General features: G+C 45.2%; 1 protein-coding gene and 1 pseudogene across 2 annotated transcripts in view; both read left to right on the forward strand.

Moving 5' to 3' along the window:
- Window positions 1-26702, forward strand: part of LOC142560377 (uncharacterized) — a 157237-nt gene that overhangs the window by 87935 nt on the left and 42600 nt on the right. For both annotated transcript variants that reach the window (XM_075672432.1, XM_075672442.1), the window contains exons 13-14: window positions 17439-17669; window positions 20346-20444. In XM_075672432.1, the coding sequence (XP_075528547.1) occupies window positions 17439-17669; window positions 20346-20444 (330 nt within the window). The remainder of the gene's footprint in view (window positions 1-17438; window positions 17670-20345; window positions 20445-26702) is intronic.
- LOC142573193 (zinc finger BED domain-containing protein 4-like) lies at window positions 21658-22998 on the forward strand (annotated as a pseudogene).

The raw sequence follows: 26702 nt of genomic DNA on the forward strand, positions 1-26702 counted from the left end.
CAGGCATCAAGGTTAAAGTAATGGAGCATGGTCATTCAGGTGCCTGTTGAGCATGAACATCAGCCTTCAACGCAAAAGAAAATCTGATTGTGGGTGGTTTATAGACATTTGTGCTAGGAATATTTCTGTCCAGGACAGCTTTATGCTGATGGCTAAAGTGATTTGCTTTTTGGTTGGGCTCTTCAATGAGAACTTCACCAGCTGTACTGGCTGGCTTCAGTGTTTGTCTTCTCCTGGACAATTTCCAGATGCGAGCTACAGAAAATCCCACAGAAATTCCTGCCAGTTAACACAACAGCAACACTGTGGTACAATGGTCTTCTTGGAGCCATACAAATGATTATTCAAGAGCCTGGTCTGATGTCAAGTCGATCTCTGTCTGAAACAGCTTTTCCAAAGCAGGGCTTCTCTTGGGACGCAGAGAAACAGGATTCAACAAATGGAAACCATCAATGCCCATGCACTTTGCCATTTCACAGCTTTCTCGGATACTATTCTGGCCAAGCTCACATCACATGACTTCATCAGTGCCTGTGATGTGGTTCAAGGTACAGGGAAGTCCACTGATGCCAACATCGTAGCCAATGTTGTGACAGCTGAAGATGTGGGCTCATGCAACGTTTATGAGCCTGGTGAGGAAGAGGAAGTGCCCCAACAGCCTCTTAGCTTGTGCCAGCATTCTCAACTACCATATTTTTGCACGTATAGCCCACACCAACAATTCAAAAGTGGCAGAGCGCAGCATGCACTGCTGTGAAGCCACATATCAAGTCAAAGTTCTTTGCCATTCAATGTTTTGTTATCTCCTATAAAGAAGGGGGGGGGGCTAACCCTTGCATATTGAAGCTCCCTTTCTCCCCTCCTTCATGGTCGACCAATCTCCTCCTTTTTACGGGACGCCATTTTGCGTTTAGTAGTTAGCGAATACAGTAGGTGGCACTGGCAAACTAGAACTGTCATCACTCTAAGCTGCACTCAACGGCCGTCCTAGCACAGCAGAATCTGAAGGTAAAGCTATTGCTAAGAGATTTATTAGCAACGGGCGCGAACGGGTAGCTGTCACAAGCGTCCGGCGAAAGACAGCAACCACGAGCTCATGCCGGTGGCGATGGTGCTGTGGCGCAGGCGGCTACTCTTCTTCGTTACAATCGCCCTCCGCAGAAAAAGGCGCCATCCTGGCGGCTTAAGGCGAAGAGACTACTATTGGGTCGTAGTACGGCTTAATGCGAGAGACGTGGACAAGTTCGCGGCCACGATAGCGTAGGTCCGTCGATGGCGTGAGGGGCTCTACGATGTAATTGACGGAGGACGTTTGCTCGAGAACGCGGTAGGGTCCTAGGTACTTTGCGACAAGTTTTGAGGAGAGGCCGGGTGTAGTAGCGGGTACCCGAAGCCATACGAGAGAGCCAGGCAAAAAAGTTGGTGCAGAACGGCCGGCAGGTTGACGGGATTGCTGCTGCCACTGGTCCTCGGTGGAAAAAGAGCGGGCAAGCTGGCGGCATTCCTTGGCATGGCGAGCAGCTTCAGATAGCGGAGTACTTTCGGAGGCGTCAGGTGTATATGACAGAATGGTATCGAGAGTAGTAGAAGGTTCTCGTCCGTATAGGAGAAAGTAAGGAGAAAAACCAGTAGTTGCTTGGGTCGCAGTATTGTACGCATACGTCACGAAAGGGAGAACTTGGTCCCAATTTGAATGATCAGAGGCGACGTACATGGAGAGCATATCGCCAAGAGTACGGTTGAAGCGCTCGGTCATGCCGTTAGTTTGCGGATGGTACGCTGTACTGGTGCGGTGAACGATTCGGCATTCGTCGAGTAGTGCCTTCAAAGCCTCGGAAAGAAAGGCGCGGCCTCTATCGCTCAGAAGTTCGCGAGGGGCACCGTGGCGAAGAACGAAATGTCGTAACAGAAACGATGCAACGTCGCGGGCGGTGGCAGTCGGCAGAGCAGCTGTTTCAGCATAGCGGGTCAAGTGATCCACTGCAACAATAATCCAGCGGTTGCCTGCTGGAGTGGAGGGTAGCGGTCCGTAGATGTCTATACCAACACGATCAAAGGGCCGACGAGGGCAGGGAAGGGGTTGTGATGGGTAGACTTGTCCGGGAGGTAATTTTCAGCGTTGGCACTGAGCACAGGAGCGAATGAACTTTCTGACGTAGTTATACATGCCGCGCCAATAAAATCGGATGCGTAGCCGAGCATAGGTCTTGAAGAGGCCGGCATGTGCGCACTGAGGGTCTGTGTGGAAAGCGTCGCAGATAAGGTCACGGAGATGGCGGGGTATCACGAGAAGCCACTTGCGACCGTCAGAGAGGTAATTACGACGATAAAGAAGGCCGTCGCGAATGCAGAAGTGGGTAGCCTGGCGGCGAAGAGCGCGAGATGGTGAAGAGGTGGATGGATCAGAAAGGATGCTGATGAGAGCACTGATCCAGGGATCCTTGCGCTGCTCCGACGGCATGTTGCGCAGTGCATGAGATGGAACTGTGGGCTCAAGGGCGGATAGGCAAGCGCAGTCAGCGGAGACCGGTGAGCGAGAAAGGGCGTCAGCGTCCGTGTGTTTGCGGCCGGAACGGTAGAGAACGCGGATGTCGTACTCCTGTAGCTTAAGGGCCCAGCGAGCAAGTCGGCCAGATGGGTCTTTAAGGGTAGACAGCCAACAAAGGGCGTGATGGTCAGTGACGACATCGAAAGCATGGCCATACAAATAAGGACGGAATTTTCCAAGGGCCCAAATAATGGCTAAACACTCTTTCTCTGTAACAGAGTAATTAGCCTCGGCCTTTGTCAGAGTTCGGCTCGCGTAGGCAACGACATATTCATGAAAGCCCGCTTTTCGTTGTGCGAGTACGGCGCCAAGTCCGACGCCGCTGGCATCGGTGTGGACCTCTGTGGGCGCTGCAGGATCGAAGTGGCGGAGGATAGGTGGCGAGGTTAGCAGGTGGCGTAATTTCGTGAAGGCGTCATCACAGGCGGGTGACCAAGCGGAAAGTTCTTTGTCGCCACTTAGAAGGGCTGTCAGGGGTGCACTTATGGAAGCGAAATTTCGAATGAAACGTCGGAAGTATGAGCATAAACCAAGGAAACTTTGAAGCTCTTTTAACTTCTTTGGTTGCGGAAAGTCGGTGACAGCGCGGAGCTTGGCTGGATCCGGAAGGACGCCGTCTCGTGATACAACATGGCCAAGAATAGTGAGCTTTCGGGCGCCGAAACGACATTTTTTTAAGTGAAGTTGAAGTCCCGCGTCAGTGAGGCATTTGAGAACTTGCTCGAGACGGCTGAGATGGGTTCGGAAATCAGCAGAAAAGACAACTACGTCATCCAGGTAGCATAAACATGTGTTCCATTTGAGGCCGCGTAAAATATTATCCATCATTCTCTCAAAAGTGGCTGGGGCGTTGCACAGGCCGAAAGGCATTACGATGAATTCGTACAATCCATCAGGTGTTACAAATGCTGTTTTAGGTCGATCAGATGGTGCCAAGGGGACTTGCCAGTATCCGGAACGTAAATCCAGCGAAGAAAAGAACTCAGCTCCCTGCAAACAGTCGAGGGCGTCGTCGATGCGCGGTAACGGGTAAACGTCCTTGCGCGTTATCTTGTTCAGACGTCGGTAGTCGACGCAGAATCGAATAGAGCCATCCTTTTTCTTAACGAGGACGACCGGTGATGCCCAGGGACTGTTGGAAGGCTGCACAATGCCACGCTTGAGCATGTCAGCAACCTGGTGGTCAATGACACGGCGCTCAGAGGCGGAAACTCGGTAAGGGCGCTGCCGGAAAGGTGCATGACTGCCGGTATCTATCTGGTGAAAAACGGTCGATGTGCGGCCCAAACCGGAAGCATGGCTGTCGAAAGAAGCGCTGAACCTCTGCAGGAGAGCAATAAGCTGGCTTCGTTCTGAAGATGACGTGCCATCGTCGATGGAGCAGTGGAAAGCGTCGAGGAGTGACTGATCAATCGCAGAGTCACAAGTAAGTGCGCCAAGTCCCGCAGAAGTAGAAACGGCAGGAGTGTCAAAGATGCAAAAGGTGTCGACCGGTTGAACAAGGCCTAGGCATTCACCATGGGATAAAGCTAAAGGGCAGGCTGTGGGATTGTCGACGACCATTTTCGTGACGCCATCGCGAAGAGTAAGGAGAGCAAAGGGCAGCGGAGAACATCGGCGGCGAATGAACAGCTCAGAGGGCGTAAAGAGAACAGTGGCATCAGAAATAGCGGCGCACGACACAGGCACAAGCAGGGAAGAGCGTGGAGGGACGGAATTGTCTTCGGACACAAACAGTTTAACACTGGAAGGGTCGTTTTCGATAGGCTCGACGTCGGGAAGTGCAGAAAGTTCGAGTTCGGCGTGGCAACAGTCAATAACGGCGTTATTATTTGCAAGGAAGTCCCAGCCTAATATGATGTCATGGGAACAAGTGGGCAGCACGACGAATTCGACGGTATACAGTAGACCTTGAATGAAGACGCGAGCAGTACAGGCAGCGAGAGGCGTTATATTTTGAGCGTTCGCGGTTCGAAGGGAGAAGTCGGAGAGAGGCGTCAAAACCTTTCGTAGTGTGCGGCAGAGTTCGGCGGAAATTACGGATACGGCGGCTCCTGTATCTACAAGTGCCAGGACGGCGATTCCGTCGACAGAGACTTCAATGACGTTGGCTGGAGAGGGACGAGGACTTGGGCATTGCGACGTGGACGCAGTTCGTGCCTCGGGAACTGCGGCCATCAGTTTTCCTGCTCGGTGGACACGGGACGACGCCGCATCGGAGAAAGCGAGCGACGACGGGGAGATGGTGAGCGGCGAGTAGAGGCGGTTGGGCGGTCAGGGGAAGAGGAAGAGGTAGGAAGGCTGGAAGGCGAAGAGGAAAACGGAGCGGGGAAAGGTGGCGCTCGCCGGATGTTCTGAAGAGGAAGCATGCCACGACGACAATGGCGCGCCACGTGACCAGCACCACCGCAAGCAAAACATATTGGGCGGTCATCGAAGGTGCGCCACTGGTGGGGGTAAGGTCCGAGTCGCGGTTGAGGATTCGGAAAATGCTGTCGGTCGGGAAGCGGCATAGGAGGAAAATGCCGGCGGTCGTCGGGTGTGAAGCCGTTGCCTGCGCAACTCGTCGTAACTCTGGCACAATTCTATCACTTCAGCGACAGTGTGAGGACTCTTCGATAATAACATTTGAAATGCGTCGTCCTGAATACCCTTCATTATATGTTTTATCTTCTCCTCCTCTGACATCGACGCATTCACCCGTTTGCAAAGGTCGACAATGTCCTCAATGTAGCTTGTGAAGTTTTCTCCGGCCTCTTGGGCTCGTGTGCGCAAACGTTGTTCTGCACGAAGCTTTCTTACTGCAGGCCGACCGAAAACTTGGGTAAAGTTGGTCTTGAAGACCAACCACGAAGTGAGGTCGGCTTCATGGTTTAGAAACCATAGTTTCGCAACGTCCGTAAGATAAAATGCGACGTTTCTCAACTTGGTAACGTCGTCCCACTGGTTATGGGCACTCACTCGCTCATAAGACGAGATCCAATCTTCAACGTCTTTGTCATCTGTGCCGGAGAAGATAGGGGGATCTCACTGACGCAAGGCACCGGCACAAACCAAGGTGGCCGGCGCCGTTGGAGGAGCAGGAGGAGTGCGTGCGTCGTCCGGCATGACGGGGGGTAGAGTGCGACTCCGAAGTTCCAGGGTGGTCGAAACCCAGCACCTCCACCACTTGCTAAGAGATTTATTAGCAACGGGCGCGAACGGGTAGCTGTCACAAGCGTCCGGCGAAAGACAGCAACCACGAGCTCATGCCGGTGGCGATGGTGCTGTGGCGCAGGCGGCTACTCTTCTTCGTTACACTATATTCACACTGAGGAGAAGATAGCGATTCAAGCTTGCGGACAGTGTATGACGTGATCATTCGTCACCAGTGGCGTAGCAACAGGGGGGGGCCGGGGGGCCGTGGGCCCCGGGTGCAAGGGGCCAGTGAGGGGGGGGGGGTGTCATATACGTCTGAAGACACTCCTCTTTCCGCCGGCTACACCCGGGGAGGGGGGTGACAGAAGACCTATGGGCCCTGGGTGCCAGACGACCTAGCTACGCCACTGTTCGTCACCCGTGCCTGTGGTGCACCCTCGGCCCACGTGAAGCACTTTGCAATATGACAGAGAGCCAAATCACTGTTTGAATTTCCAGCTTGGCCACATTTGCTCCGTCGCCATTGGCCATGCGAGGGCTGCTCCGTCCGCTCTGCAGAGTCATCCGATCCACATTACATCAAGTGACTGATTCGCCCACAATCACATCTGTCATGTGAATCGAGCTTTACCGGCATCGCGAAGGGGTTGTTGTATGCAGTTATTTCCACAGAGTATACGCACAGTTTATATTTTTTTGTCTTTCTGGGCTGCTGTAATTGGGGATGTGGAGGGATGGGTTATATGCGGAATAATACCGTATTTATTTGAATCTAGGCCGGTAGTTCTTTTTTAACAATCATATACCAAACTCTATAGAGTCCACTTAGATTTGAGGATTTTAAGAAATGTGCCAGTTTTTAATTGAAATTAATAAATATGATGCATAGCTCACATCATCTGGAAAAGTCAGTATTGCAGCCGCTACTAGCCATGCCAAAAGCCAACTGAAGTACACGAGCAATGTCGCTACAGTGTACTAGAATAGGGGCAGTGTGTTCAGGAAGCCCTCGCCGCTGAGGCGCTTCATGTAGATAGCACGAGATGGTGCTGTAAGAACATGGGCTGTACGGAACGTACGGCGCAGTGCCAGTGCTGCATGCTGATATTTTGATTATCATTTTCTGTCGCAATCAAATACACGTGCAAATCGTCGGCGGGTGTTAAGATGCATCCCCGAAATTCACTTCATATAAGAGATGAATTGTATGTGCACTCCTAGCGCATCTCAACGCCCATTAGACGCATTTATTAACCTGACAGCAAAAAGGTTTTGCAGACACTGAAGTAGTGGCGTAAAGCCGTTAAATTTGTTTTGAGCCACGCTGCCACGTAACTAGAAATTATTCGAACGGAAAAGTCGGCTGCAAATAACGCCGTAGTAAAGGACATCGAATTGATTTAAACTAACTCGGATTCCAGGTGCGCACATTTTCTTTTGTGGTTCGCATTCATTAAAAAAGCGGCCGCGGCATCTGCAACCCAACGTCAAGCGCTTAGTTCCTCAGCCGCTGTTGTAGGAGAGAAGGCAAAACAATATGTACGTACATAGCCCAAAGCCAAAGAGCTTCCCTGCTTGTCATTTACCTTCTTTCACGATAAACATTTGTCCCTCGTTCTTCCATTCGGTTTTGCGAGCGCCCCGCAACTACATTTGCACAGTTTATTTGTGTTTTTTTTTTTTTTTTTACATCATGAAGTGTTCCCAAACGTCAGGCTCATGTGCGAGTATGAGACACACCGACATCCTACATTTCTATGGAACGAATGAAACAGGTAGGAATGACGCCAAGTAAAAGGGATCTCTGCAAAACTACACACAGCATGCCAAAACTTAGAAAAACAGTGCAAGTATATTCCTACCCAAACAACGGAGACCTACAGCGGAATTAATATGCGCAAATGAATTACTTAATTCATTTTTAATTATATTCACAAAATTAGCTTTTTGAATGCACCAGAAAAAGTTGTGCATTCAGACGAAAAACACAAAAAAGGGTCAGCATACATATGTTTGCACCAGCCTGCTAAGAACAGTATAGCTAACTTTAAAGTGCAATTTCTTTTTTCGTCGTGCTTCTCTTCACTGATTAACATCTTTATAGTAAAATTGCAGCCTTGTTAGGACATAAAAACGCACAACTGTTGATGTGAAATTATCAGCATGTAATTTTCAGCCTATATAGCCAGATTTAAAGCTTTCACTAGAATCATGACATCAACTATGCCGCTGCAAAGCTCCTTTTTGCTGAAGAAGGTTGTAAATATATTCCCTCAAGTTTCTTTAGTGCTTCGAAAAGCAACTTGGAGGGATACAGCAATCCTCCCCTGTCACAAATTTCGTAAATTTTGAGACTGCCACTGACACTTGAGTTCTGCAAAAGAAGAGAGCGGCAGTCGTCACATTTCTTGCGAATAAAAAATTTCTGCGCGACATACGCTGCCATATATAATGGATGAAGCGGTCATCGCTACTTTCCTCCTCATAAGCCCGGTGCTCTGCCGGAGTATTGTTTAGCCTTTGCTCTACCAGCGTCAGATTTCCAGCTTAAACTAACTCGTCAATTGTTACGCAACGTCCCCTTCCTTGTCAGAATTATCAGGTGAGGGAAGTAGCGATACCAAATATTTACTGACTTCTGTGTTCCCTGTTTGCATTGCCTTCGCCAATATATAAAAAGGCAATTCACAACAATCAAAAATTGAGACGGCGTTGGGTGATCGTTGGATCCGCACGACTACCTCACAAGAAGTTCTCCAACTTTTATTGGCTTAGTCTAGATGTCAATAGGTATTTAAAACTCTCTCCTTCCAAGTACTCTAACAGAGCCAAAGTGCTGCACAATGTCTCACGGAGCCTATCTGCCGTCGACTGGCTCAAGCCGCAAAGTCCTTTTGCAATGGAATGCATATTTAGCGCCAGCGAACAAGCACGTAAGGGAGACGACACCACAATGCGCTAATTTCAACAACTTGATTTTTAGGAAACACCCACCTATTTAACCCATGCACAGTTAAATAGGCGGGTGTTTACTGAAAATCAAGTTGAAGTTAGCGCATTGTGGTGTTGTCTCCCTTCTGTCCTAGTTCGCTGGCGCTAAATATGCTTTCCAAGTCAGTCTACCAACACGCCCAACAAATGGCAATCCTTTTGCATGTGACTCCCAACGAGACAGAAACTCGAGGAATTCCTTCAGAGCCCTTCAGAGCAAGCACAAGGCAAGCACGCTGCAACTGGCCGCAACACACGGAGAACGCGTCCGTACAGCCCGTGCGACTGCAGCGCCGCCGCATACATCCGGGACCTGTCTATGCTCCCGGCTTCAAAGCGGTGCGTGGCGCGCTCTGCCGTCTGTACACACTGCCCCTATCTAGTACACTGTAATGTCGCCGTCATAATGGCACCAAACAGGCAATGCCACTACGCTTCCGCTTTCAAATGAAAAGTTGTGTTATCCACAGAGGCATCGTCAAATGTTCAAGATGGGCAGGACTTTGGCATTGATGAGAAAAATGTCCATCGTTGGAGGGAGCAATGGCAGACGCTTTTTGTGTGCGCCAGCCGCAACAAGGAGATGACAGTGATAAGAAAGATAGCGACGTAGAATGAGCTCGCCACATTCATACTCAATAAATTCCCTTTTCATTTTGTTAACGCTGGCCTCGCTTTTTTTTTGTTTTGCCTATATTTCATGTTTCTTTTTCTGGCTTCGTACTTTGGGGGTCAACTTAGAATCTGGACCGGCCTAGATTCGAGTAAATATGGTAAGATATTTCGCATGGTTTTCATGTGATTGAAGGCACTGGCCACTCGTAATTGGACAAAACAACTTGAACTTTATGGTGCAGAAGAAAAAACAGCCACATGTTACCGACTTTTGGACACTTTTGGACACTGCTGCTTGCCGCTCTCAAGCAGAAAGCATTATGTGGTACAGTGTCACAAGAGCAAGACGACAGGGCACTGAGCACTTAAGCTTGCACTTGTATGCAATAGCTGTAGACTGTAAGATTCAAGGGTCGTCGTTGTGGCTAGAGAGTCGCTCTCTAGCCTACACCGCCAGTGCGTCTTATAACAGGTAGCCAGCCTACGCTACCGGGACGTCACATGGAGGCTAAGTGGGCCCACGCCGTCGTCCTAGCCTTCTTGACGAGGGTTGCTTCTTTAGTGATGAGTACATTGTCAAGAGGTTGAAGAATCGAAACAGCGGGTTTAATTACATAGGAGAGGCAAACTTATTTACAGAACAAGGGATACTTGTATTGGGCTGAGCACGGAGTGCATACAACATTCTCGTAGCATGAGCTACCTGTCAGAACAGACATCTTTTCGGAGAGCACGTCAGGACGCGTTAGCACACACTCGCTGCATCAAAGGTGTCCGCATTTAAAGCAGTCATCTTCCCTAGGTGACTAGACTAGAGAATCTGATGACTGTGCCACGGCCAATCATAATCGTCGCATTGTTCGCAAAATCCCACTCATGACGTCGCACTGTTCCACCGGACTCCACTTCCAATGTTGCGCGATCGCACCTGCATATAAGGCAACCATGCCGAAATTTTCGAAGACTCAAGTCAGCGCATTTCCCACGGAAGTCCTTGACATTGGCCCCTTTCATTGAGTAGTGGGCTCTTCATGACAGTCAGCTTGTCAGGGTCAGGAGACTTCGCTGTGGTCGTTACCACTTCCACGGAATGTGGCAGTTGTCACCTCGAAGTGAGCTCCTTTGTGCATCACAGTCTATGTCGTTCCTCGTCACCGTCTGGCCGATGTTAACTTCACAAAGCTGAAGCGATTCGTCTCAGTTAAGCAGAAGAGGTTCGAAGGTCACTGCCCCCACTGGCCGATCGTAACAAGACCCTTTACAAGGGTTTGATAGTGAAGTATAAAAGGGATAACGCTACCGACTCCCATGCCAAACAACATCATTGCTTGCCTTCTGAGTGCAGCCTAATGTCTCAGTCTCCGCAAGAAGCCAATGGGTTTGTTGTTTTTACTATTGACTCCATAGAATAACATATTGTGCATATAAGCAAAGCAAAGTGTGATATTGTACCTTAGAAAAAGTATCTTCTGACACTATGCGATCTCAGCGTGCCGCAGTTCTGTGGCAATGCCTTCCACTCGATACTGATCCCATTGATAATGTGGCCATAGCACGGCTCTCACAACTGGCGAAGCTCAAAAAGGAATAGTGTTGGAAAAGGCAGCAATATAATATCGCAGCCCTGTTCTCGCTGCTTATGCATGTGCAGAACACCAATTTTTGCAAGAGGCAGTGAAAGCAACAGAGAGGCATTCTTTAATGACACTGAAAACAGCACATATTATAAACAGATTGCATGCACATAGCCACTGTCAGGATTGATTGCATAGTACTGAGGTGGTAAGAGCTGTTTGGCTGTTACGAGAAATACAAGAAAACAAAGTATGCATAATCATGTATTGCTTCATTGGAGCATGCACATCCACCCTCCGATGGCGTAATGGAGTATTAAAACTCTCCTCCATCTGGATAAAACAAAACCCTGGATAAATTAACATCAGCACTCCCGTTTTGTTTGTGTCACTGGTGAATAATTCACCCAAAAAGTGAAAACAGCGCTTTTCTGAATATACTCGGTACATCTTCTGCTATCAGGAAGGGGAGGCCAGAAGGAGCTCAGTGGCAGCGCGGTCACGTGTTCAAAGATGCCAGCACCCATGTAACATCGCTGTGAAGCATCTGTAGAGCTATGGCACTGCAGTATGAAATGCATTCTTATGCAGAAGCTCACAATTAGGAGCTATAAATGCAACATAGAGTAGCCTTCCGACAATCTCTGTTAGCTGCCTGTGAACGAGAAGAAAATGGGGTTAACCGAGGGGCCCGATTTTTATTAATCATATAATGAGAAGCCAACAAACAAAGATGCCAAGGGCATCATAGGGGAAATTATACTTACTAATTGAATAAAAAAATGATAAATTAATGGCAATGAAAGTGGATGAAAAAAACAACTTGCTGCAGGTGGGGAATAATCCCACAACTTCGCATTATGTGTGCGATGCTCTAGAGCATCGCACGTATAATAATTGTCATTTATCAATAATTATCATACTAATTTATCATTTCTTTAATTCAATTATTAAGTATAAGTAATTTACCCTATGATGTCCTTGGCATCTTTGTTGGCTTAGCTGCCTGTGTGACATTGAGGATAATAGTTATGCCTACTTGAGTATATTTTTGTACATTGAACATTTTTCCAATCCCATTTAAATTTGATATACCGAGGGTCAACTGTACCATGTGTTCCCATTTAAGGGACCCACTTTTGTTTCAATCTTGGGTTAAGATTTTCAGGTGTTGTCTATACACGTTTTTCTACCTTAAACAAATTTTTTTTTCCCACTGTATGCTAAAATTTTTACTGTTGGCTATCTCGGCTGTAGATACTGGCATGTAACATTGAAGCCAGAGCAACTGGAGCCCAGTCCACCCGAAGTGTGCTCTGCAAACCAATCTGATGCAAGCATATACTTGGCAAGCCATGTGCAAAGTACTGTCTTGTATCGGTGTTAGAAAGGGAGTTATCTATGCTATGATAAAACTATGAGTGTTTTCTAGAAATGTGAATGAAACGTTAAACACAGTACCAGCTATTGGTGTTTTTGACAAGCAGTGCAGAAGCAAAGGCATCCAACTTGGTGCACAAGCATGCTTGTGAAGCATGAGGAGTTGGTGCAGCTGGCATTTAAATGGCACATGCACTTCTGTACAGACCCTCATGCTTTCGTTCCTTTCTGTAACAGCACGTGGTAGCAACGGCTGTCTACTGAATGTGTCATAAGCCCTCAGATGTTAGCAGGATCCGCAAATGCTGACGCTTAGCGGGAAAACAGGATAAGACAACCTGCAGGCTGCCAGGATAATAGTTGCATGATGATGCAAATGCTTCTGGTCACACTATCAACTGTAAAATGTAGAGATTTGTGGAGGATCACACAATGCAGCATGCACTATGTGAAACACTGTCTGAACATGCTGTATGGATATCTCTGAGAGCTGCAGAGGTATGGGGGGCCTCATACCAGATATAGGGTACCGCAATGCCAGTGCTGACATAGAGGCACCCTAATGAAGATTGTGCAGCACAAATTATGTCGCAGATTATTGCACACTCACACGATGCACTGATCATGAGCTGCACTCAGAAAAAGGGGATACTGCCCATATATGAATAATTTCTGAAATATATTTCTTTAATATTTTGCCTCAAATTTGAGAGTGCAGCCCTTTGCAATAATATACAGCATTTCTCTTTTTGTGTCCTTTGAACTCTTAATGGATACTGGGACGTGTCTGTCCCATTTTTTGGCACAGCTTCACTGCACTGTAGTAGTGAAATGTGACCAATACATGGCTATGTTCCTGCACTTAATTCGAATTTTTTTTATTTCTTACCTATGACTAAGGCAGAGTATTTACAATGACTGTAAACTGCTTCTTTTTTGACTGTGTTTTGTTATGTCCTTGGCCTTTTTCAAAATACTTCAAGGAAGTCTGTCTTGAATACTTCTTTCTTACACTTCAAGTTCTCCATATCTCCTTCAAGTGCTATGTGCACAATTGTGCACCTGAAGATAGTGCTTCAAAATCAGAAGCACTGATTAAAGTTATATTAGAACTGTGTTGCAAATATCTTGAAGCACTTCTGATTGAACCTGTGTTGGAAGTTTGAATAATAAGTGTGAAGTCATTTAATAAGATAAGTTGGAAGGTTGGATGAGTGAAAGGCTGGATCTTGAACCTAAGTGTCAGTTTGTCTGCATTTAGGGGGTTCAGCTCTTTCATTGTTTTCACAGTGTTTTACATCAGGAATACGTTTGAAGTGTCTGGGCAGGTTCTTTCCAAGTATGCTGGACATGAAATAGTTGTTATCATCTCTAATGTTCCTGTAAAGAGTTCTCGCACAAAGCCTACATTCTGTAAGTTTGACAAAGCTCACTAAAAACTTGAACAGTCTTAATTTGTTCTGCAGCGATGCAGTTTTCATGATTATGAAGGTGCAAGAATGATGTTTAAACTAAATTTTCAGTGGATAGAATGAATTGGCATCTGAAGGGGATATAGGTTCATTGAAAATAGCCCAAGATGTTTGTTTGCTTCAGCTGAGTCTTTTCTGATTTGAGAGATATTGTGCACTGCCATTTACCATACCCATCCCTACCACCAAATACTAGATCTAATAATTAGCCTTGTTAGACATCACAAAATTAAGTGAGAAATGCATTGCCTCTGTCGCATCTAACAAGAGTTTGTTTTCTAACAACTTCTGTAGTACAGGGAAGCCTGAAAGATGATGCTCTTACCAAGGGTGCTATAAAACCCATTGGAAACATGCAAAATGTGAACATATTACTTATATTGTGTGCTAATGCACACAGTAAAACGGAAATTTGGGCTAATTGGTTTTGCATAGGTATAGGTAAATAAACCACAGTGCGTTATAGACAAGGGATGACCACAGAAACAAGACACATAGGGCACTGCGTGCCTGTGTGTCTCATTTCTGCGTTCATACTTTGTCTACAATGCACTGTGATTTGCCTACATCTATACTAATGTACACAGACTGCTTCTGATAGTATCACAGGCAGCCATGAGGAGTACAAGTGGAAAACAAGAATAAAAGTTGCACATGATGAGAACGACCTAGGTGGATAGTTGGACCGATTCGTCCTATCTTTTTTCTGTCCTTCAAAATTTTGCTTACCTTTTAAACTTGCCTTTACATGAATAATAGCTTATCAAGTCTGCATTCATAATGCTTTAAACATGATGTGATTTCACCTCTTCTTGCGTGTCAGTGGGTCAAGATTCTGACTGATAGGTTGGTAACTTTAATGCTTTATTTTAAAGCTGCAAGGTCTATAGCCCTTAAAGCCCTTCTTGAAGCTCTTAAAATTGGTTCACCTTGAAAAACATTTCTGAGGCTTTAAAATTTCGATATTTTCTTTTTTGTGACCCCATTAAGTTAGAAAGCCTTGTGGGCCAAGCTGTAGTAGGAAGTTAAATTAAAACACTGCTTGTTCTCAGCCACAGCTAGGCATGTGCAGAGTGGAACTTCTTTGTGGATCATCAAATCTTCAGTAATCTTGTCCTCAAAAAATTAATTGTATTTTCGATTGTACGCAATGTAGTGAACAAACTCGGGAAACACAGCAGTAAGGAAAAGCGGCAGTTGTAAAATTCAAGAAGATTAATGAGCAAAACGTCATTTGAAACAGTGGTTTCGTATTTCTGTAGCTGCAGCTGCTGTTTATACTGAGTGTGGGCAAAGGAGCAGATATGTCGAACACATTGTGGAGTCTTAACACCCCATATGATTTGTATTCAACCTTGAGTCATTTTCGCATGCTTTAAATGTAGACCTACACGTGCAGGGTCTGTCGTTTCTCACCAGCAGCGCTATTAAAGCAACAGCCATGGGCGACAACATTCAGCCTGGGGTACATGGATCAATCTTTCACGATACACTTTATGCATCAGAAAGAGAAGCTGCAGCGCCACGCAGTATGTTTGCTAGTTTACGCTACATAAAGTTAAAAAAAAGTGGAGGCCACCATGCATTTGCTGCTAGTACCGTAATGCAATGAACTTGTGGGTGATGCCTTCATATAGCTACTAAATTTATGAGCTTCTGGGGCAGACAAAAACGAGAACTCTAAATATATGTGCTTGCAAGGACATAAGTGGCAAAGGAACTCAAGCCAGGGCACCACGTCATTTTGAGCTTGAGAGCAATGACCTTCCAAACTTCTTTCCTAGGAATGTATTGCATCAAGAGTAGGCACTGGCTGCTGTAGTTTACATTATAGCTTACCGTAGGTTAAATGTAAGTTAATGTGTATTGAACTAGAGCACACTGTTCTTTTAGTTAAAGGGGTCCTGAACCAACCATCGAGCTCGGCGAAAAAACTGTCTGCACATAGCATACACTGTTATGAACATTTCAGGAAAATTTTGCAATTGTGCTTGGCGAATGGAACTCACAAGCGGAGTGCATAGTTAACTTTTTCTTGCAAACGCTATCTTTTCAACAGACGCCTTCTTACTCTTTTCAGGTTGTCATATTTCGTCATCTAACAGATTCACATATGCGGCTGTTATTGGCCAATAGCTGATAGTAAGAAAGGTGTTTGGATCAGTACACTTCTTCCCACTGTTAATGTGTATATTTATTGACACAGTTTAATAAACAAGCTGAAGTAAGCAAAAATCTGCTTTTTAATTGCGATAAGAATTGCGTACTTCCAGAAGAAGCCGACTGTCGTCTGCTCACGCTCGGCCGCGGCAACCTGCATAGGAATTAAACTTTGGCCATTCTGCTTATCGGTGTCACGGGCGTTGGGTCTCGCTAATTTCGATTAGTTTTGAACACTCACATAAAGGTCAGACAGCATGTACGCTTGCCAGTGCGCGCTCACTCCTTGCTGCTCCTGGTTAGATGCTTTGCAGACACCACTTCATTGTAAGCTATTGACAGTGCTTTAAAAGGCACAAGTTGGATGTGGCTACTATCAGTCGGTCAAGCTGGTGCAGGACAAAGCTGGTCCGCACCACATTGCACGACCAGGCTGAAGCACATAAGCGCGAGAGCGCACTCCAGCTCTGTCATGCACAAAGCAAGTACTGCGCATACACACTACAGTTGCATGTAGCTACTATCTGCCACATAGCGTAGATACCACAGCTGCTGTGGAGTGATGCAACAAGCCCACTCGCTGAGCGCACAGTGGCTCACTGAGAACAACAGTGTTTGGTGCATCGTAGGCGCCAAAATCAGAAATAGTGGCATTTACGTGAGCATCCAAAATTGAATTTGAACTGCTCGCCACGGTGACATTCAGTAGGTGGAGCATTGCGGGTACGTTTCGCTTCGCCATAGCCTTCGCAGTGCACGGCATTGAAGAAGGAGTGGGAGCACTACGAAGGGAATTAAAGGCCATCTTTGATTGCCAATAACTCTGCTTCTGCTGAACGCACTGAAGTACTTTTTGCTGCAAAGTATTTCTGAAATAGTATAACTTCAAATGCTTTTTTTGACATTGATAAAAAGTGCTTCACGGCCCCTTTAAAGGAGCAGTGACATATTTTCAAATTTTTAGAAACTCTACTGCATGCCATTTGCGTGCAGAGGATCACACAATTTTTTTTGGCTGAGCTCATGCTTGGTAGCTCCAGCATTCACAGGAACAGAGCGAGCCAGTGTATTGTGACGTCATGACACGTGCATCTCCTGGGTACCAAAAGTGAAATTGGTTTAGTGAAACAAGTATTAAGGTAAATTGTATAGGGTTCTCTGACACTTGCTAATATTTAACAGAATGACATGACAAGTCGAAAATGTCATGTCAGTACTCCTTTAATTTTACTCTATAATATAAAGCACAGTACCTTTGTTATGGCAAAATGGGGGATGAGGGACCATGTCTGCCAAGCACAAACTGCTGTACTGTAAATTGCAACTAGCATTTGCATTTATAGTTCCAGATTCCATGTCTTTATGCGTGATGTATGCCATTATATAATTTTTTTTTTGCTTATCTTTATGGTCTTTACTGTGAAAGCAAAACTCCTTCTCAAGTACTGTATTTCTGTTCCAAGTGGAGCAGCAGTAATAATTAAAAGTTGCAGTATTTTGTCTGTTAAATGTGTCATTTTAATTACTTGTGCACGTGAATGCTTTCTTTGCACCTTCTAGGCAGAGGCAATTCACATGGCCAAGCAGCAGCAACAAAATCATCACAAGGAACGACATGAAGATGACCGAGAAGTGGAAGAACTGCTCAGCTATATCAATGGAACTGACACGGGAGGCAGTCAAAGAAAAGAATCCACACATGTGGCAATGGAATCCAGTATTGCAAGCACAAATTCCTCAACAGTGGTGAAGGGGACAGTTACCAAGCGGCATAAACGTAAAACAAAACGGGTATGCTAATTTGCAAATCATATTTAATCTTAAAGCAGGGATTGCCAAGATCCTGCTACTTCAGCTGAACTTCTCTGTATATGAGCCACCTAAAACTTGGTGAAAAAAAAAAAAAAAAGATGCCCCATTCTGTAGTAGTATAGTGTAGTACAGCACTTCATCAACATAATAAATTAGTCTGGGCAAGTGCTAAACTTGTATGTTGCACTTATTTGTTTTACAAAAACACCGCTTGTGTATACCATACAAACAATAATCATTACCATCTTATTACCACTTTACATCAGTATCTTTTACAGATTAGACAGCTTTTCAAAACTTGTATGGGTAGTTTACGTATAGCTAATCTTTTTGTTGGAATTGTTTTGCAACAGTTATGCTTAGCTTCACCTTGCATTCTCCTTCATTGTGGCTACCTTAGCCTCATTATGGTAAAGTTTGTGTTGGCCTGGCAGAAGTGGCCCATTCATAGGGCTCTAAGCTGCTTGTAGGAAAAAATTTTGCTTTATAATGATCGTTAACTTGGTGAATACTTCCCAATAAAAATTTTAAGTGAAAATTTTTTGTGAATCTTCACTTAATCTTCACTTCTTTACTGACTGTGGCTGTTGTTTGGTCAAATAGCTCACACATAGAAATTTTTTTAAAAAAGGAAAGAATTAATATCCTTTGCTGGGATTGAACTTTGGCCTCCCAGCACAACAGCACGATGGTCTTAAACATTAGGCTCCAATTGCATCCATACTTCTGTTGTGCCAGTGCCAACTCGCACTTTGGGAAGCACATGCTTTCTCATGAGACCTTTGTGGCATGCGAAGGTTTACATGCTGTGGTCAGCGGGGTTGCTGTGCCCCGTTTCTCTGCTTCCACCTTAGCTGACCATTGTGGGGCACGTTAGCGCCAAAGTCTGCTGTGCATCTCGTCAAGATGTGCTGTTCCGTCTTACTGGCTCACCAAAGCTTTGCTGACATACCATAGTGCATGGGAGCTGCATGATTTTTTTCAAAATAAAAAGTAATAATGGAGTTTTAGAGTTCTCAAGCTATTGAGTGGACGCCGTTGCATCTTCAACAATGTCGCTGTACCTGCTTGCTAATGTATTTATATAAAGGTACCCGTACAGTCCTCATGGGAGGCATTGAGTAAATGGGACAGTAGATAAAGATTGTGTCTAATATATATTGAATGTCTGACATACATTGAAAAGAGGCAATAAAAACCAAATATACAAAAGAATTTATAAGTACATGCAAGACTGGCAAATAAACCTTTATGATTGATAGATTTTAATAATCGCACTAAATAGCTTCTATCAGCACACATATTCAATTAAAGAAAACTAGAATATTATACAAATGCAATATTACGGCTGCATCTTTGAAGAGGGGAAAATAAAAAATAAAACAAAGCTGCTATGAAACACGGCCATATGCAATGAAGGGGAATGGAGAGATGCCAGCCAGGATGAGTGCTTATACCAGTGGTTAGTGTTGTCTTCTCGTTTCCCACAAGCAATAATGATGATCTAACACAGTGATACTAAAATGAGACAGCCTTACAATGTTTCATATTTCACAGTATTTGGGTTGTGTTTTGGAGCACTAATTTGACGTAAGCATTAGTCTGCAACCAACACATTATCATTGGTGCCTGTCATTATTACGAGGGTGAATCAGAAAGTCTTTGGGGGGGGGGGGGGGGCCTATTTTTTATGAGCCAAAATAAGGTAAATACAGGTAATTACATAGGTACATACTATTCTACATACCTTAAACTATTTTTCCACATGGTCCCCACACCAGTTCAGACATTTGTCCCATTGCAGCACTAAATTTGAGATGCTTCTGTGGTAGAATTCGTCCAGCTGACTGTGGAACCACACTCATTTTCATGCAAGTCTCCACGGCCTTTTACGAACTCGCAACACCGCCACCTCGCACTTCTCAAAGCAAGACACCTTTCCCCATACGTGGGCTGCATTTCCCTGTGGACTCGATGGGTGTTTGTCCCTTGTTCCATAGAAAACGAATCACACTTCGTTGCTTGTGCGCTGTGGATGTGTGAAACATAAACGCCATATTCAACAACTGATAACAGCACTGCCGTCAAAGGTCCACCGCTGGGAATGGATATGTTGACTTCGCATTTACAGCCGTAATTTGACGAAAAAAAAATCGGGGCAAAGACTTTTGATTCGCTCTTGTATTAACTCGTGTGATGTGTATGGGCGCTTCAGTTCAGTGGAAGGCTGCAAAGTGGGAGGAAGGGTCATGAAACGGGTAAACTGTCATCCATCCAGTTGTAGCATTAAGCTGCAATGGAAACCCTTACGGGTTTCTCAAAAGCTTCTCAGTTGAAAAATTTGTCCTGGTTCAGGGATCAAACTGCATGCTATCAATCTACCATCTGAGCTAACCAGGAGGTTAGCAGAGTGCAGCATGAGGTCAAATTAATCGACAACTGAATTGATTTGCCATATTCAGCATCCCCGGAAAGGTGTTGGTTCCTAGTTCAATTCCTGGACCAGGATGAATTTTTCTTCAAGTGCAAAGCTTTCCTTCTGAGAAACCCATATGTGTTTCTTTTGTAACTTCGTGCTACAACTAGGTGGGTGACGATTTTCTCGTTTCATTTGTATTGTTTATCAATGAACGCTGTTGGCTTCTTTTCTTTCAGAGAGAAGAGATTGACAAGACGAAGGAAGCAATAGAAATAAAACCCAATAGTCCTTCTGTTATATCAAGGCTAGTAGAAGCAGAGATTGAGGAGGCAAAGGTGAGCATGAAACTAGTGGACCTGTGATAATTACACCATACCAGGGGTGGCCAAACAGACATAGTTTTATACTAACAATAATGCAGGGAAATCTGGTGCAGCAATACCATGGGAAGAGCATACATAGCACATTAAGAAAGCATGGTACCTATTTGTGTTTGGTTTAGTTGTGTTGGTGTTCTAACCCTCAGTGTTCCTTTAGAGCATTTCATTGTTGTACAATAGTTAATTGTAATAGTTGAATATTTTCCAGGGCATGAATGTAGCAGTTCTTTACTGTGCATATCACTAAATCTAGATGATTGGCGAGTGACGCTCACTTACTGTGTTGATTTTTAATTTCCTGAACAATTTATTGTTTATAATGTCCTGAAAACCTATTAAATCTAAGACGCTAAACATGGCTGATTGTTTCCAAACAAGAATTTTGGGATGAGAAATGAGCCTTATAAAAGGTAATAACGAAATCTACAATGTTGTTTAAAACCAGAATGATGAAGTTTAGGCAAAGTCACGTACTTCCCATAATTCCCATGCTAGCACAGTTACTATACTCGTGGATAACTTTCTGTGGCAATGAAAGGAAAGCTACGGGGACAGAGCTTCTGCACAGGTGTTACCTCTCCAAGTAGTCCGCCAGCGTTTGACAGTGCTTTTGGTTGCTCGGAACAGACGCTGAATCGACGTAGCTTCCACGTGCGACGGTTTCGCGTTTGCCCAGACGCGAAGGCAAAAGCCGCAAAATAAGTTAACGTTTACATTCAGTGGTGTGTTTTATCTTATTTAACTGTTGCTAATATGTAGGTTGTTGCGAACATTTGATTTTTTCGAATAGTTGAACGAATAATGCGCTATTCGATATTCGCTTCGATTCGAATTTTGTTATTCGGAAATTTTGAAGTACTCGGCTCGAACGAATAGCCACACGTGGCAGGGAGAAGGCGTTTTCGGAAGTTTTGGTTTTGGATTCAGTAATACTTTTCCCACTCCAATCCAATCCAAACCAGGAGAAAGAACTATACTCAGAACAAAGGCATACAAAAACGCATTTCGTCGTCGTCGTGGTGTGGTCGATTCCGTTTAGTGGGTGACTGTCTCTGCCGCGGCGGCATTTGATCAATTCCAGCCGCCTTGGACCACTCCAGAGAGCACCACCGGATTGCATGCGGCCAGCAATCAGATTTGGAACTTTTTTGTAAAGATTCCGCCGGGAACCAAAGCTCGATATCTTAAACGCAAGACAGTCCTGAAGACCCCGACAAGTATGTCAACAACTCTAGCAACACATTTAAGGAGACACCCGGACTTGCACAAGGACTACCAAAAGAAGAGGGATGCACGTGAAAGGCCATTCAAGCTCAAGGGGGCAAGCAAGGCAAGTGGTCAGCAGCCATCCATAGCCGACAGTTTTAAGCCAAAAATGAAAACGTCGGCCCCAAAAGCCTAACAGATGACAAAAGTGATAGCTCGCTTCGTAGCTCGTGGTATGCACCCCTACAACATTGTCGAAGAACCGGGTTTCCTCGACATGATGAAGTTCGCTAAGCCGGATTACGCTGTGCCGTCTCGGGACAACATTTTCGAGAGCGATTATTCCGGACCTATACATATCAAGCAAAGAAAAGGTGAAAAAGAAGCTCGGGGACATTTTTGCGAGCGGAATGGAGTCGCTTTCAATCAGAACTGATGGTTGGACATTGCGGGCAAATGACAGCTACGTTTGTGTAACTTGTCACGTCATGGACAGCGACTTCGTGCAACACGTGCATGCATTGGCTTGCACGGAGATGACAGACTCTCACAGTGCAGAAAACCTGGAGCTATTTATTGCAGGTGTCATCGAGGAGTGGGAACTTCCAGGCCACGATACTGTGCCGATCTTCGTCGTTACAGATAATGGAAGGAACTTTACTTCTGCTGTAGCGCGGTCCTCCTGGAGTGGTGTGCATTGTTTCGGACACACCCTTCAGTTGTGTGTCACTGATGCCAAAAGAGAAGTGTCAGGGTTTTTGCAGCTCTGTGCTAAGGCCAGAGCGATTGTGGCTAGATACAGACAGAGTGCGAAGGCCCGAGGACAGCTTCAGGAAATTGAGAGAGACATGCAGCTGGACCCTCTCGAGGTTATACAAGACGTCCCAATGCGATGGAACAGTGAGCATGCCATGATGGCCGGGCTCGTGAAGCTCCGTACAGTCATCACTGTAGAACTTTCAGAAGCTGACGGAGTTCCAAACTTGAACTCAAGTGAGTGGAAGCTTATGAATGCAGCAGTGCAAGTCTTGAAGCCACTTGACCATGCCACAACTGAACCGTTTGGGGACAGATATCCCATGCTGTCACAAGCCATTCCCCTGTTGCAGTGTACCGAGGTGGTACTAGCTGAACATGTTTCCGAAGGTGGTGAGGCAGCATTGCTTGCCTCAAGCCTTTTGCGTAGCATTAAGACGAGGTTCCCTGATATCAAGATGTCACGCCTTCCTGCATTGGCAATGTTGGTCGATCCTAGATACAAAGATGTCTGTTATGCTGAATGACACGCAAAGCAATGGGCGTTCACTCTAATCACAACGGCAGCAGAAGAGACTGTGCCAGTTGATTAACATGGTACATCAACAAGTGAGAACAGCACCTGCTCTGTAGACCCATCAGGGGACTCTGTGTGGAGTGCTTTTACACACTTCAGTTCGCGTGCACATCATCAGTCAAGCCGTACAATCTCGGATGAGTTTGCTGGCTACTTGAAGGCCCCCCTTGTGTGGTGGAAAAGCAAGGGCAGCCTTTACCCAACCCTGGTTGCAGCTGCCCATGGGTATCTTTCGATACCAGCCACCCAGACAAGAAGTGAAAGGCTTTTTTCGACTGCAGGAGCCGTTGTAAGCTGCAGAAGGGAGCACCTCAAACCCCAGCATGTGGAACAGCTAGTGTTTTTGCACGAAAATTTGTAGATTTTCGTAAATAATGAAGTTGTTTACTTTCCTTGAATAAATTCCAGATCTTAGCCCTCTGCCGTTTTTTTTTTTTCTTTACTTGCTACTATTCAAAGCATTCGTTTCGAAATTATTCGAGAAGAATTACTATTCGCTTCGAACCAAAAAAAGCACTATTCGCACAAGCCTACTAATAAGGCGTTTATGTTTTCTCTTCCCCAGCTTAAACTAATGTGGATGAAAATGCAGGACTCTTTTTCAGAAGCGCTCTCACTTGTGTGCGCTTTGCCTCCATAGCTTTCCCTTCATTGCCACAGAAAGCTGTCCACGAGTATAGTACCAAGTTGGCCTTCTATTAATTTTGGTATAAAGCTCCAAAGAGTTCATGATTTTGGTCTAGTTACTGCAAAATAATGGGAGTTTGAGAACTCAGTACGATTGGCTGCATTTTGATTGCTTTTTCTGCCTGCTGAGGATCAATGGTCTAGATTCTGATAACTTCAGATGCAAATGTTTGTGGAGACTAACTAGTTGAGAAATATGTAATGCAGTATTGAGCATATTTATATGTATTGTATTGGACAGTGAATGCCTCATCTACAGCTGGTTACAAGCCATGATTAAGTCTGAGAAGAGCAGCATGCACCTTGTGAGCTGCAATTTGGCTACCCCTGTACTAGATAATGTTTGTCATTTTGCATGCCATGTTCATTTGTGATTTTAAAATTTATTATACCTAAAATGTTGTATTCTGAGTTATGCACATGTAAGCTAATTTGTCATTCTGCCTTACGTGCCTGTTTGACAAAGCCAGTTTATCTGTTTTCTGACAGCTGCACAATCTTGTAAAATCGTGAGCATATTAAATATCTGAATGTGTGTTGGCATAAAATGAAATTTGAACAGCAGAGTATGTGGCCAAAGATACATTTTAATACCGTCTGCCACTCATCATTGGAGGCCGTTGCACATACTAGGTTTGGCTCCTGGACGTGCGGTTGCACACCCAGCATGGATATTTTGGCTTCTGTTTGCTTTGATGCTCATTTTCTCGCTTTGCCACTGAAGTGCCAGATTGTGCCGTGTTTCCATCAGCTGCTACTGGTGCAGTGCAATATTGCTGGCTGCTGGTGCAGTAGAGGTGTGCGGGCTTGCCATCCAAGAAAGCAGAAGCAACAATATTCCTGTTGTGTATGCATTCTTGCTACCAGCAGCCAAATTAGACGTGTGGCTGCCTCTTATGACTGACAGATGACACAAACAGTACCTTTGACCATGCACTCCGCTGTTCACATTTCATATGACACTAATAATACTTGTAATAAAACAATCCACCTCATGTAGACAAAGAGGACTGTACTCACTTTGTTAAATGGGTTTGCCACTGAATCTGTCTGCATGACTTCTTTCTGCAAGCTTTAACCTGTGCTTGCTTTGGTAAAATACAGGCTCTTTGCAAATGCCTTCCCTCCAGCTGGAACTTGGGGTTACTGTATATATAATAAATCCTCTTTGTCAATCCTTAGGAATGAAATTCTAAGCCTGTCAGCATTATCAGGCCAACTGGAAATTGACTGAACTAGTCTGAGCAAAACTTTGACTTCTACAATGTTTCTTATTCTAAATTAGTTCTATAATTAAAATGCAGTCAGATTAGAAATTATCTGCCTTAACGAATGGAGGTTTTAGCTTAGATAGTTTCACAAGAATAGTGCGGTTTCACAAGAATAGCACAGGCCTCTGGGACCTTGTGCTGAAGGGCTTTGATGAGGGCACACTGCTCATTTAAAACAACTATGTGTGGAGCATATAACAGGTCTATAACAGCAGTTCATGTCGTCTGACATATAAGCTTACATTTGTAGTACACTTATCTTATCGCCATCTACACAATCATTGATTTGTAGCCCTCTTTACAGACATATTGCATATACAGTAAAAGCTAGATAATTCTAATTTCGCAATGATGCTACGAAAATATTAATGATACAAAATTCGAACTAATGAAAGTCATAGAAAAAATATCGCTTGGTTAAGACGCGTATATAGTCCAATGTAGCGTGAGCGCGTGCGCGCACGTGCTATGTCACGTTGACGCAAACAACGTCTACAGTTTGAAGCACTGGCGCAGCCAATGTAACCGGACGTGGCCAACGCGGCCCGATGTTGAGATGGCTCTTGCTCCATCTGTGCGACCATAGCACCGAATGTGCCAACCCACACTGCATGGCATGGGAAAAAAGGTGCCCACGCCGCTTCGCCGATGGTCGCAGGCAGCCGTTCAAAGCGGTGCGCAGGTTGGGGATGATTCTGCGCATGCTCTGAAGGTAACAGCCGATGGCGCATGCATTGAAGTCTAGAGGGGACGGCATTTCGGCTGGTGCAGCGCAAGCGCCGCAGCGTGACTGGTTGCACGCACCGATGCTCGCCTCAGGAACAAGAGCTGCCCTCTAAAATGCACTCTCGAAACGCATCACAACCTGCTGCGATGTTGGTCTCCATTGTACTTTAGTAGATGCATCGGCTGCACGCTGCTGAGTTCCACTATACAGATAGGTGGCATCCAAACACATATCGCAGCGATGCTTTCCTTTGAGTAATAGCCACAAATCTCAAAGGCTATGCATTTTGGTACTGCAAGCGCCAATAAATGCCACGGCCACAGTGTTATAGATATTTCCTGGTGCCACTTCTCAGCAGAACACAACGTAGATAAAGAGCATAGCCTCCAATATGTGACATGAAAAAAATTAAGAAGAAAAGACGCAGTTTCGCCCAAAAAGCGAAGCATCGATTGCGATAGCAAAATTAGCAGACAGCCGTATGAAGTAAGTACAGTACTTTTCACTTCACTTACTTTATTACCTTAAAAACCCCATTAGAGGGGTATTACATAAGGGGTGGTTAATAAAATAAACATTAGAAACAGGCATTCATATTGAGATGTGGGTGACAACAGCTTCAGTATCAGCCGTGTCAACTTGTAAACATTCGCTTGCTAACTAAAATACTAAGCATGGTGTCAGCGTGCACAGCAAACATGAACACATCAGACCCGATGAATATGGACACTTGCTGTCAAAATGCTGGCGTGCGGAAACGCGGCAACAGCAGCGAGCAAAGTGACATTTGTGCCATTTTGTGCTGCCTATCGCTTCAGCGCAGAGTGAGCACCGAGAATGCACAGCATGCACAAAGCTATGAGCTGCCAATGCAACTAGACTCTAGGGTTGCCAGGTGGTCCCAACAAAATATAGCCAAATGATCTCAAAATGTCGCCCAAAAATAGCCATACAAATATTTTGAGAGAGTGAAAAGTAGCCAAAAACAT

The sequence above is a fragment of the Dermacentor variabilis genome, chromosome 1, assembly GCF_050947875.1.
Source record: "Dermacentor variabilis isolate Ectoservices chromosome 1, ASM5094787v1, whole genome shotgun sequence".
NCBI lineage: Eukaryota > Metazoa > Arthropoda > Arachnida > Ixodida > Ixodidae > Dermacentor > Dermacentor variabilis.